Here is a 12,950-nt window from a genome sequence, read left to right as displayed (position 1 = left end):
CCAGCAGCGTGCGTGAGGGTAGCTGGCCGCTTAGATGAGCAATTACCAAGGCTATGCCACGCGTGCACTGATTGAGGTCCCCTCCCAGCACCAAATCGCTCCTCAAGCCTCAGGCTGAGCGGTTGCAGTGCAAAGCTGCTGCGACATTTAAGGCTCAGCGCGGGGCAAATTTCACTTATTATACATAAACCATCCACATCTGCATTTTCACCAGGGCTTGGAGTCGGGCTCTTGGCTTCCACCAAAGACACGGAGAAAACGCACATCTGCTTCAAGAAAAACCCAAATACAGCAGCAACCAGAGTGCTTTTGAGAAACCACACACACCAGCCAACATTTTTTTTTTTTTTAATTGTTTCTTAACTTTCTATCTGTGGATCTGCAGAGCACTCTAATATAATCAGGTCCTCTGCACAGGGGATTAGCAGACTTATATCCTGTGGATCCAATCAGGAAAGTCTATCAGCAAAACATACTTATGTTGATACAGCTATTATAATCTGCATAATTCTTCTGAGTTCACATACTTAATGGATAGCAAACAGAGTCATTACTGCTGCAACTTACATCCATAGGATCTCTATGAGCCATTCACTGCAGTGTTTTTTATTATTCATAGCTTTAGTTATTGATTTTCAGGAGAAGATACATGCTTTTAAGCCCATAAAAGCAAGAGAGGAAAACAAATAGCACTATTCCAAGATTAATACACTGCTCATAATAAAAGTATGGCTGTCACATTGCACTGTGTATAGCTGATGGAGCCTTGACAAATTCCATGCAAAATGGCTGAGTTGCTTAAGAAGCTTGTTAAATAATTTAAAGGCAAGTTTTACTGGAGGCAGGAAAGTTCTTCCCCAAAACCACTTTCTCAGATTTATGAGCTAGGAGTATGTTAATCAACCCAAGTGCGGGATTCAGTGGGGATGTTGCCTCCCAGCAGGGCACAGCCTGGGTGAAGGGTTTAAGGGAGATACATATATATATATATACACACACATATACATATGATATGATAAAGCGTGGTCCCTGTGTGGTTCAAGTCTGCAAGGTCTCCAAGCCAGGGTCCAGCTGACAGGTTTGGATGCAATGGTGACCCATGCTCATCAAACCATGGGGCACCAGAAATCCTTTAAGGGGGGCTTGTATACCTGGACAGCAGGAGGACCGCTCATCCTGCCCCTTTCCAGCTCTCCGACACAGGATTCGTCTCAAACCCAGACAACTTGATTACACCTCAAGATCCCCCCAGGGTCAGGACTGGCTACAAAGAGACTCTTCCCCTCTTGCCCTGATGGGTTTCCATAGAAAACTCATCTATTGACACAGACCCTCCTGGGAGGTACGAGCGACGCACAGGGACATCTTCAGCCTGTACGGTGCAGAAGTGGCACTGGGAACGGCTGGCTATCTCTCAAGCATCTCAGCATGACAACAGCTCTTTTATCGCCTTGCGCTCCCTTGCAGGCGGAGAGCTGCACTGCTAAATCAGCCAGGTAGATCAGAGCTATCATCCCTAGCAGAAGGACTCCCAGCTTCAGGATATTTATGTGAAGAATAGCTTCCAGTGCCCAAGAGCCCCTTAAAAATCAACATCACAGGACAGCGAGCGCAAAGCCAAGCTCAAAGCTGGCAGAGCATCGCAGAAAAGTGACAACACACTTGTTTGTTCACTTAAAGGCTCACGTAGGAGGCAAAAGACCTTCCAAATTACAACATTTCTATAGCAACTAGGGTCCCACCATGGTCTTTTTGTTCCAGACACTGTATAGACTGTCTCCATATTAATAACCATGCTTAACCAAGGAGGCAGGAAACAAAAAAACCACCCACAAGATCAAGTGTAGGGAGCCAGTCTGCTCTAATACCTAGGCAAGAAGGGATGCAGCTAGAGGAAGGCTCTGCAATCGCTTGTAAAACACCTGTACTCAGTGCAGGCACCTAAAAGATCTCATAACCAGCCTTGTAGGGCTGTGCTGGAGATGCTTTGCAGCTCATGTCAGAGCTCAAGTCATGACAATCAGCTCAACAGCTTCACTCTCCCCTCTTCCAAGTCCACAGAAGAAGTTGGGTGCCTAAGTCTTCCACACTTGACCTCCAAGTTCCTACTTTAAAGCAAAAGTCCATTCATTTGCAGATATTTAGGCAGACCTGCCTGCTGAAGCACTGCGATGCTGCACTCATAAGGTACTCGTCCTCCAAACAGCACAGCAACATGGGCAACAGCCCCAGTTTTGCTGTGCGGAATGATCAAGGATGGGATTTATGTGACTGGTCTTCTTCATCCATCTAATAAAACTGTTCCTGCTTTTTGGGGGGGGAAAGAGACCAGATAGCAGCCCTGGGATGAAGCTGCCTGCTCTAGCAGTGCCTTGTTACGCCATCACCTCTTTTGCATCTAAATTGCAAGAAGAGGAATCGCACCTTATTTCCCACGTAGGAAACTGTTGTCAAACCAGGCAGTTGCAGATATTTTTCCTCCTGGGAAGAGCTCTAGGAGATGGCACACTCGAGCCAGTTCATTTTTTCCTGCATCATTTACATCCACCCCCTTTAAAACTTCCAGGCAGCTGTAACTTTCATAAAGCACCTTCGCAGAGGTATTGCCCTTCCTGAGAGTGGCCCGTTAAGCAAAGCGCTATTTAACTAAGGCATAAATGTTTAAGGACCCCCAAAATTCTTCCCTATCCAACCCCCATGCTTGCAAGCAGGAAAATTTGTGATCTGAATGAAGCGAGGTGCTTGAGAAAGGCAAAGCATCTCGGGCAGGTGATTTAATCCCGAATATCAGCCTTTTGGGAGGACCCTCGTCCCCACGGGCAGGCGGGAGCTGGTTTGTACACAGCATCTCACCTCCCGAGATCAGCAAGGCTCTTTGCTCCTTGCACCACGTGCTCTGTTCTGCATTTATCCATTAATAATAAGCTGTCAGATTCCTGGTTCTTACACATTATAAATTAATCTCTTTTAATTGGCCACGCTTCCCAGCCCAACTTGGGAACAATAGCTCCCCACGGGTCCTTTATGCCACACGGTTATATGTCACTGAAGAGTTAGTACCTGCCAAAGGACCCCACTGCCCCCTCCCACCCGCAATAAAAAAAGCCAGTGGGGGAATGAGGATGTTTGTCACCACCGGCATCACAATTAAAATGCATTGGCATCGCTCCGGTAGCTCAGCATCCTCCAGCTCCGGTACGCTAATATAAGGGCAAGGCTGCTGAGTCCATGCAACAACTTGCAGAAACTCCTCTCCCCAAAGTCTCTCTCGAAGAGGGAAGGGGAACCAGAGCAGACGGGGAGGGCTGGAGGCAAGGGGGAAACTGAGGCACGAGGCTTTAACCGCAACGTGGCGAGCGTGGTGTGTTCCAGCAGAGATGGAGGAGGTTGTACACCTCTTGGAGGTTCAATGCTGGAGCAGAAGTCAGGCTCTGCTGTTCAACTTTGTTAACCCCAAGAGCTCAAGCTTTCCCTTGCATACGTGTATTTTGGAGCATGCCTAGGAGGCAGCAACAGTTTGCAAGACCTGCATTTTGCTCACTTGCAGAAAAAAATAAAATAAAAAAAAAAAACACAGACCTGCTTCATCGTTTATTCATACCCATCTAACATACGGCACCAGGTACCTGCACTTGTCCAACGTATTTGTTTACACCATAACGCACCAAAGCGGGGGTGGGAGCACCCAGGGAATAAGGGGCACAGCACAATCCTACACACAAGCAGCTCCAGCACCCAGAAACACCCCTGGATGTGCAGCGGTGCCAGGGACCCACCAAGCTGGGACAGAGACCCACGTCACGCCTCTGCTTCCCAGGGGATTCAAGCTGCAAAGAGCCCCTTTGAAAGTCTTTTCCAAACGGGTGCTTTTTCAAACAGGAAGGTTTTGATTACACCAAGTTTTCCTTGCTGCTCTGTCTTCCTGCAGTACCCACACACAGCTAAAAGACATTCTCAAAACTGACGTATTTGGGGTGATTTTTACAGCATTGCAGAATTCTCCACCCAGGAGTGAGCAATTTCACCCCATGGTCCCCATCCCAGCCATCTGCAGCACCCAAATCCCACCCAACACCAGCTCCTGTGGGCAGGAGCACCCTCTGCCTCCTGGTTTTTTTTTTACTCTTCACATGAACCCAAGAGCTGCAACCATGCACGAAGGAGAAACCGAAAAACCCTGGCAGGTTTTGTACGACACAGCCGGGGGGTTTCTCAGCCCCCAAAATCCTTTCAGTATTTAACCACACAACACAAACATCATCGCTCAGGACAAACAAATCTTGCAGCAACACCTTCCCCCAACGCTCCAAACTCCAGAACCCGGCTGCACCCAGCAAGGTCCCCGAGGACAAAGCAGGGACCCCTCCAGCCCCCCTCCCCACATCGCTTCAAGAAGATTTTTAAAATTGCTCTGACTTTTTTTTTTCTGCAGAAAGGGCTCATTCCTGCCGCCGTCCCGTGTCTCCTTTTGCGCAGGCTGTCCCCAGCATCTCCACGAGTGTTTTTTGGGGAGCCCCTCGTAGAGAGAAGATGGGGGTCTCCACGGAATCCGCACGTCCTCAGCTGCAACAGAAGGAAATCCAGGCGTGAGTTTTACAACCACAAAACAATTCAGTCCAAAATCCTCTGAGCACAACCCCAAAATCTAGACCAAATACTGTGAGCAGGAGCCCCCCACATCCACAACAAAACAACAAGGAGCCACTTCTCCAGCCCCATCTCTGATAAGCAGCATCAATGCACTTTGCCTCCAATTAATCACCAGCTGTGGGCAATCATCCCCAACCCTATTTGACCCCAATGCACCTTTTTTTTTTTGTCTTGTTTTTCTGCTTTTTTGGCAATGCTCGATGAGGCTAATGTGGCCCAGGTGTTTCCCAGGGCACTCAGCACCCGGAATACAGCAGAGCTGCCTGTGTACAACACCACCAGGCTCTTTTCTTTTGGTTTTGTTTTTTTTTAAATAGGAGAGAGATGCAAACTTTTTCTTCTTTTTTTTTTTAAATGCATGCATAATAAATACAATGCTTCTTTTTTTAAAGCCTGCAAAAAAAAAAAAAAAAAATGGTGCATTTAAACCCTTGCTGCCCTTAACACCTACAAAATAAACCCAGCGCAGGGCTGCACGCTTTTCCCAATGCATCAAAAAAAAAAAAAAAAAGTGGGGGGAAAGGAGCTTCTTTCCCTGCCTCGCGCGGGGCTGCAAACTTCCCGCTTTTTTTTTTTAAATCCTAACGGCAAAGCCGCGAGCCCGGCCGCCCGCCCACCAACCCGGCCGCCCGGCCGCCAGGGGGCGCTGCGGGGAGGCGCGGGGCCCCCTCTAGGCCGCTCTCCTCGGCGGGAGGGGAGGTACCGGAAGTGAAGCCGGAAATGGTGGCCGGTGGCGGGGAGGCTTTGCGGCGGTGTCGGTGATTAGCTCCGGGCGGTGAAGTCTGACAGTGTGGGCTTCGTTGCGTCGGTGCTGGTAGAGCGTGGCTTGTTATCCCGCAGCGTTGTGAGCTCCGATGACTGTAGAGCGATCCCGGTGAGGAGCCCGGTCGGTTGGGCCCCGGCGCCTGGTGAAGGACCCTGGTCGGTTGGGCCTTGATGAGCTCCAGTGCCCGGTGGTCACTTGGGCTCCGGTGCCCAGTAGAGGAGCTCGGTCTGTTGGGCTCTGGTGAGCCACATTGCCTGGCGAGGAGCCTGGTCGGTTGGGCTCTGGTGCCCAGTAAGGACACTGATCAGTCGAGCCCCGGTGCCCGGTGAGGAGCCCGGTCGGTTGAGCCTTGACAAACTTGAGCAGCCGGCAGAGCCCCAGGGCAGCTTCCCCTGCCCAGCCCCGCCATGACAGGCCAGGGGCCATGGGGGGTCCGTCGGGTGCTGTTGGCGTTGATGGCCGCGCTGGGCTGGCTGCTGGCCCTGCAGTTGCTTCTTGACTTGCGGGCACTGGGGCTGCTCTGTGGGGTGCTGGCGGTGCTGGGTGGCTGGCTGGGCCCCCGGGCCCTCAGCCACCCCGGCCGGCGGTTGCGGCTGGAGCATTTTGTCAGCTCCCTGCAGCCCCAGCCCCACTGCCCGGTGGCCACGGGATGGCTGGAGAAGGAGATCGCCGGCACCATCCACAAAATGGTGCGGGACTTCGTCGCCTCCTGGTACCGCACCATCAGCAGCAAGCCAGCCTTCGAGGCTGAGGTGGAGAAGGCTATGACAGGCCTGGCCACTGAGTTGAGGCGGCGGATGGGGCAAGTGGACCGCCAAGCCCTGGCCCACCGTCTCCTCCTCCTCTACGGCCATCACTTGCAGAGCTACCTGCAGGCCCGTGAGGCCCTGAGGGGCGATCCGGAGGGTGGCCGGACCCTGTGGCTGGAGTACAGCCGGCTGGCGGGGCCGCACCCGGCCCTCCGCAGCCCAGCGGCTGAGGTGGGCTATGCCCGGGCTGCTGTGGACACGCTGCTGCGGGCGCTGGTGCCCTGGCCCCACCTGGAGACGCGAACGGGACGCTTTGTGGTGGTGGAGCTGGTCGCCTGCAACGTGCTGCTGCCGGCCATCAGAAAGATGTCCGATCCTGACTGGATCAACTTGCTGCTCATCGGGGCTTTCTCCAAGAAGCCCCGGGGTGAGGAGCCACCCCCTGCACCCCCAGTGCCTGATTTCTTGCCCTTTGTGGCGCAGATGGACGCCGCCCCTGCCGGGCTGCCCCCCTCCCCGAGGGCCATGGAGGTGCCCAGGCAAGAGGCAGGGGCTGCTGGCGAGGACAGAGAGGACTCAGCAAGTGGGCTGTGCCACACAGAGGAGCCCTTCCTCCGCCCGCGAGCCCTGGGCTCCCTCTTCCCCTGCGAGGGTTTGGAGCTGGAGTCCCCCGCGCCTGATGCGGGCCAGGACATGGACCTGTTGGCACCATCGCCCGTGAGGGATTTCCTCGATGAACCCCCCCAGGATACCTCCACTGTGGTGGAGGGACCGGCCGCTTCGGAGGATGGCATGGGGGACCTGGAGGAGGGCATTGCCCCTAGCTTGGATGCTGGCCTGCTTCCCACCTCTGCTTTTGCACTGACCTCCTGCCCTGACATCCAGATCGACCCAGCAGTTGAGAAGGAAGAGGAGAGCCCAGCTGTCCACAAGAAGTCCTCCTCGCAGAGGCCCTCCAGCTTGGGGAAAGATCTGGGAGCAGCAGAGGGCCCACCACAAAGCCCCCCAGACCCTGGGCAGACTCTGCCCCTGCTCTCATCCTCCCCAACGGCTTCCGTCAGCACCTTCAGTTTTGAACCCCTCAGCAGCCCCGATGGGCCGGTCGTTATCCAGAATCTGCGGATAACGGGGACCATCACTGCCCGAGAGCACAGCGGGACTGGCTTCCACCCCTACACCCTGTACACCGTAAAGGTAAAGGCTCCCCCAATGCTCACCCCTTTTCTGAGATCCCTGCCCTGGCAGGGGAGCACGTGTGGTGTTTGGAGATGAGGACTTGCTCTGTGTATGGCTTGACAAAAAATTTTGTCTGGCAGTGGGGAATATCAGGCACCCTGGCTTTTCCAGTGGCCGTTCCGGTGCGGGATAGGGGTTCCCGCTCATGGCCAAGGGTCGTGTGGGGCTGGTTGAGTCTTCTGTATCCTGTTTTCACCATTCCCTTCGTCATGAGGGGTTCGCGTGCTGTGCAGCCACTGTTCTTCAGGGAAGGGTCAATCTGAGGAATTGCTCGATGGGACCTCCGTGGGGTCTGGGGACTGTGGGGCCAACAGGGACCGCAGCACATCAGGATTGTTTTGGCTTCAGTAAGGGTTACTGACTGTTGCCTTCCTCCTCAGTATGAGACAGCCCTGGAGGGTGAGAGCGTGGGCAGCCTTCAGCAAATGGCTTACCACACCGTGAACCGCCGTTACCGGGAGTTCCTCAACCTCCAGACCAGACTGGAGGAGAAACCAGAGCTCCGCAAGTTCCTGAAAAGTCAGTGCCTGCATTATCTTCCTAAGAAAATCCTTCTCTCTCTCACCCCAGTCCATGCTCCGCTGCTCTGAGGGTATCCTGCCCTGCCTGTGCAGCTCGGGATGCTGGGCTGTTTGTGATGCCCATGTCCTTGTTCTGAGCAGAGCTGGCTAGAGGAGAAATTTATTTCTTTTGACAGAAAATTCCAGTGTTTCAAAACATCCTTGTTGCCATTCAGATCGCAACACTTGCTTTTGTAGTTTTGTACCTTAGCAATGAATAGAAACACTGGTATCTGCAAGCGTCTTGTTTGCATATAAGAAAGCAGAGTATATGTGTTGAACGTAAGCTTTTTTTAAAAAGGAGGCAATGGTTCTTCTAATGCTACTTATGTATAAAACTTCATTGAATTTGCCATGTTCCTACATAATGCTTTGGTTTTGACAGATCTGGAGTTTTGACTGGAAAACTGCTTTGTTGAGAATTTTTGGGTTCTTTGAGTGATCTAGAGTCGTTGGGCTAAACTGGTGTTCTTGCTCCTTTAACGTTAAAGGCATGGATGATACGATAGCAGCAGGATGCAAGTTCTGCATGGATTTATGGTCTGATTCAGCTACCCTGTTTCGAGGGGCGTATTATCTTGGGCTGATGCTGGGCAGTGTGTAGTGGTAGTCTTAAGCATGAGAGCGTTAAGATTTTAATACAACTGTCACAGTTTTCTTGAGCTTGCTAATGGGTTTGTTTCCTTTGTAGATATCAAAGGCCCAAAGAAATTGTTCCCTGATCTCCCATTTGGAAATATGGACAGTGATAAAGTGGAAGCCAGAAAAAGTCTGCTAGAATCTTTCTTGAAGGTGAGATACTTGCTTGTGTGCCCCTGTGAGCTAGAAAGCAGTGCTCAGGACAGCTCTGTACTGACAGTGGAGCACATCAGATCTGTTCCACCTGCACTTTACGTGATCGAAGGGAAGTTGACTCAAAAAAGACCTAAAGCTACATCTTTCCATGCAGCAATTGTGTGGAGTCCCTGAGATTGCAAACAGTGAGGAGGTGCAGGAGTTCCTTGCCCTGAACACTGACGCCAGGATCGCGTTCGTCAAGAAGCCCTTCGTTGTCTCCAGGATAGACAAGGTAGACAAGTGGGAAACTGGTTATCTGAACCACTTACAGCTGCACCTAGACATGCCTCTCGGGCTTCAATGTCTACATATATGGCTGCTGCGGTAGTAGCCAAAAAACTTGGAACGCTAAGCTTGCCCCGAAAGCCATAAAGCTAGGAAGAGTCAGAGGCCATCTCAAAGAGCCTGGGGGTTATCATGGAAAATAGAGGGCAAGTCTGAAAATTCTTAATTCATATTCAAAGAATAGTATATATTCAATAGTTGATGGCACTGCTGGCTTTTGCAGATCGTTGTCAATGCCATCGTGGACACCTTGAAGACGGCATTCCCCAGGTCAGAGCCCCAGAGCCCCACGGAGGATCTTAGTGAGTCTGAAGTGGATGGGAAATCTCAGACAGATGGGAAGAAGACTAACAGGTAAGGGCTCTTTCAGCTTCCTCTGTGCTTTATGCAGAGCATGGATTTCTTACAGAAACTGATGCCGTTCTGGGCAAATACTGACTTGGTGCTTTACCTGTTGTGGATAATACACTGCTGTCGTACTGTAGCTAAATTGCTTGCTCTTTCACATACCGAGCAAGGGTATTTGAGTTCCTGTTTGGATAAAGGGTTTTCTAAGAGTGCTAAGGTTTTCACAGAAGGTGGGTTTCCTCCCGAGAGGGCTGTGAGGTGGTGGCATTTGCTGGCAAAGTTGTTGATGCTGCTGGAGAACTGCTTTTTACCCTTAAGCATGTGCATAACCTATATATGTTGTGAGTCACTGCAAAATACAGCTATATGTTGTCTACCTGCAGGTTCATTCCCGCTTCTTTCATGCGTTTCACATAGTGGCATGCCACCTTGCCCAGCAAACATTTGAATATTTATTTAGGAGTAGTTGTTTAAGGTCACTGCACTTACGTTGCTCACCAGGTGTTTATTTGGTGTTGCTGGCAGTGGCGAGCCCCATTGTGCTCATCAGTGATTCTTCCCTTACAGAAGAAGGGAAGGTTTCTGCATGAGTATGGCTTATTTTCCAGAAGAGAGAAGTTTTGCTAGAAAAAGCTGCTTTGAACAAAAAGACAAACCAAAAAAGTACAAGTTTTGAAGCATCTTGGCCAAAAAGGACATTCCTTAATGATAAACAGGCTATTTTATAATTTGTCTCACAATCCCAAACGCCCTTTCATATCCTCCTTTCTGTGTGTGCATGTTTAGAATTGGATTTCACAATCCTGCTGAGTATGTTTTATCTCAGAGGCTTTTCTGAACCCTTTCCTGTGTATGCTGCAATGCTCACAGCTTGCTGACCAGAAATGCCTACATCTACGTGTAAGCTTATATGTAACATGCCTGCCGAAGAAGGTGTGTGTATGTGCTGGATGTTGGAAAGCCTTGGCTAGGCCCACGTCTAGTTGAGGAAAAGCGCTTTAATGCTTTTGTTGCGTGGGTTTACTGCCACCTCTTAGTTATCCTGGGGGCGGATGCTTTTTTGAACCACTTTAGGTCTAATCAGGCTTATTAGCTTGGACGTGACAGTGGACAAAGACAGCTGGTCCAGGTTCTTCGCTGAGGCTGGTCCCCATTCTTAGCTGAGGCTAGGAAACTCATCACTCACAGCTTGTGGAGAAAACCCTGACTCTGCTGTGTCTCTCCTCTTCAGGTCCAGGCTGAGGTTCTCATCCAGTAAAATTGCTCCAGTGCTGAGTGTGAATGAAGCGCATGACAGGATTGTGTACTCTATCAGGGAGGGCAGTGCTGTAAGTTCAGATCCCTCCTGCAATCCTTTCATGATCCTAATCACTGCCCTGTTTGGGTGCTGGCTTGGAATAATCCATGTGCACGAGGGTTGCGGCTGCTGCAGCCTTGTTCCCTGCGATAAGAAAGGCAATAAGCAGCCCTAGTTGTGCTGTTGGCTACAACAAGGTGCAAACCAGGTGGTGGGAGCCTGTCTGGGCAGTGGAGATCTCGTATATCTGTTCAACTCTGGCTGTATGCAGCTCACCACTGTGGTACTAATACACCGGTGCTTTTGTAGGTCTCTGGCACCCTGTCACTAGCTGCTATGGAGTCCTTCATCCAGAAGCAGGAGAAGCTGCTGGAGGCAGTACCCAGCAAAGCTCCTGAAGGCGAGGGAGGTAGAGAAGCTAAGGAAAGCTCCATGGAGGACAACATGGACGGGCTGCGCACATCAGAGCAGGGGACACGTCCGGACACGGACTCTGGTGAGCTCAGCCCCTCTGTTAGTGCTTCAGTGTATCTGCCTTGGCACTGCAACAGCTCCAGCACCTGCAGGCTCAGCTTGCAAGGTCTTTACTATGAGGACCTAGTCTCCTGCCTGTTGCACCTTGATTAAAGGGAAAGCAAACTGAGTTTCTCCAGTCCTGTTAGGTGATTGCTGTCGTCTTTAATGCTAGTGGAAGCAAATTGGGTCTTGGCTCAGTTGTGTCAGTGTAGATCTTCACATTGGTGTACTCAGTACAGTTACTGCATAAATAATTTTCTGAAGTACACACTGTTTAAACTGCCAATGTTATAAAACCAAGCTCTTAGAAACTGAAAAATGGCCAAATGACCGTTTCTTGGTAGTCTCAAGTTAGCCTTGATAATGTCCATGCATTATAAGAGGACCTTTTGAGATTCAGTTAAGTTTGGATAGATTTGGTGGGAATAGCAAATACGTAATGCCAGTTCAAGGAACGATGTTCCCTCTCGATTATAGATCCCTCCTCTGAAGCACAGGGGTGCTACCGCCTCTCAGAGCGGTTACAAGATTATCCTGAACACGAGCAAAAATATGTTCTCTAATCTTTTTCTTGGAATAGCTGAGCTGTGTCAGCTGGAACTTTCCAAAAATTTCACTCCAGTGGTTCAAGTTTGGCGAGCTCTGACTGAAAGCATGTGCTTGTGACAGGATGGGTCTGGTATTCTAGAACCTAGCCTGTGCTACCAGCTTTGCCTATAATCTTTGAACACATGCCCGGGGTTGTTTCGGGGCTGCTGGGGAGCAGGACTGGAATTGGAGGCCAGTGCTCTGCATGGAGCACAAGAGACAGGCAGGGCAAGTTAGCTGAACTCTTAAGGAAATCTAAAGTAAATGATGTCAAATGCCTGCAGGTCTGTGATGATTCAGAGCCGAGACAGGGCAGGCTGGTCTGGCAGGGTAAGGGGAATGAATGTCTGGGGAGCGGCTGGCTTAAAAGGCAACCAGTGTCCGTATCTGCTTACTGGGTGACTTCTCGGAAGAAGTTGGCCAGCACCTCTCTGAGGAAGGGGACTTGGATGCTACAGGAATAAACAGAGCTTGCTGATGATGAGCTTTGTATGGGGTTATGGTGAAGCTAAACAGCCTGCTCCAGTTTTTGCACAGGGAAGTCAAGTCTCAAAGGGCAAAGCAAGCGAGAAGTAATTTATGCATGGCCCAGAGCAAGAGGCGCCAAATGCACTCACGCCCTGTCTTTTGCAAATGAAATGGTCTGGAGTTAATTAGTCCAGCTCGTATGCGCAGGGAGAGGAAGAGAAGGGAAGGAGAGGTGCTGGTGTCCAGCATCCCTCTCTCCTTTATCTCCAGCAGTAAATCGTCCGTTAACAGTCTCGTTGGCTCTCTATAGGCAGAGTGGTTGAAAGATCAGGCATGGAGGAAGGTCAGAGTAGGGGAGGATGCTGTACAGGAGCTCACTCTGCCAACAGAGCCAATGCAGTAGCCTCAGGTTGGAGCGCTGGCCTAGGAGTGGTTGTCTCAGGCAGGTTTGTGGTACATTAATAAGCTTGTTCAGCATAACATATATGATGCTTTGGGGCCAAGCAGCATAAAAGTAATTCTCTAGCAAGTAGAATGTGTTTATGCTGTAGGCTTTGACATCCTCCTGAGGGTCAGAAGGAAGTTTTGGTGTCCCAGGTCTGTGTCACCAGGGATATGTGAGCATGTGTGTGGGTTTTTGTTTTAACTGA

At 50.7% G+C, this 12,950-nt stretch overlaps 1 protein-coding gene across 7 annotated transcripts in view; it reads left to right on the top strand.

Annotated features, from left to right (window-relative positions):
- Window positions 1-5,364: 5,364 nt before the first annotated feature.
- Window positions 5,365-12,950, top strand: part of SNX19 (sorting nexin 19) — a 135,815-nt gene continuing 128,229 nt past the window's right edge. For all 7 annotated transcript variants that reach the window (XR_008235091.1, XR_008235088.1, XR_008235087.1 and 4 more), the window contains exons 1-7: window positions 5,365-7,359; window positions 7,782-7,920; window positions 8,653-8,753; window positions 8,911-9,030; window positions 9,307-9,437; window positions 10,663-10,759; window positions 11,038-11,224. Coding sequence is in view for 2 of the 7 variants with exons in the window: in XM_052786386.1 (XP_052642346.1) it covers window positions 5,824-7,359; window positions 7,782-7,920; window positions 8,653-8,753; window positions 8,911-9,030; window positions 9,307-9,437; window positions 10,663-10,759; window positions 11,038-11,224 (2,311 nt within the window). In the remaining 5 variants the exon portion in view is untranslated. The remainder of the gene's footprint in view (window positions 7,360-7,781; window positions 7,921-8,652; window positions 8,754-8,910; window positions 9,031-9,306; window positions 9,438-10,662; window positions 10,760-11,037; window positions 11,225-12,950) is intronic.

This window comes from Harpia harpyja, chromosome 4 (assembly GCF_026419915.1).
Source record: "Harpia harpyja isolate bHarHar1 chromosome 4, bHarHar1 primary haplotype, whole genome shotgun sequence".
Taxonomy (NCBI): domain Eukaryota; kingdom Metazoa; phylum Chordata; class Aves; order Accipitriformes; family Accipitridae; genus Harpia; species Harpia harpyja.
Note: the sequence above shows the minus strand (reverse complement) of the source record. Positions and strands in the feature narration are given on the sequence as shown.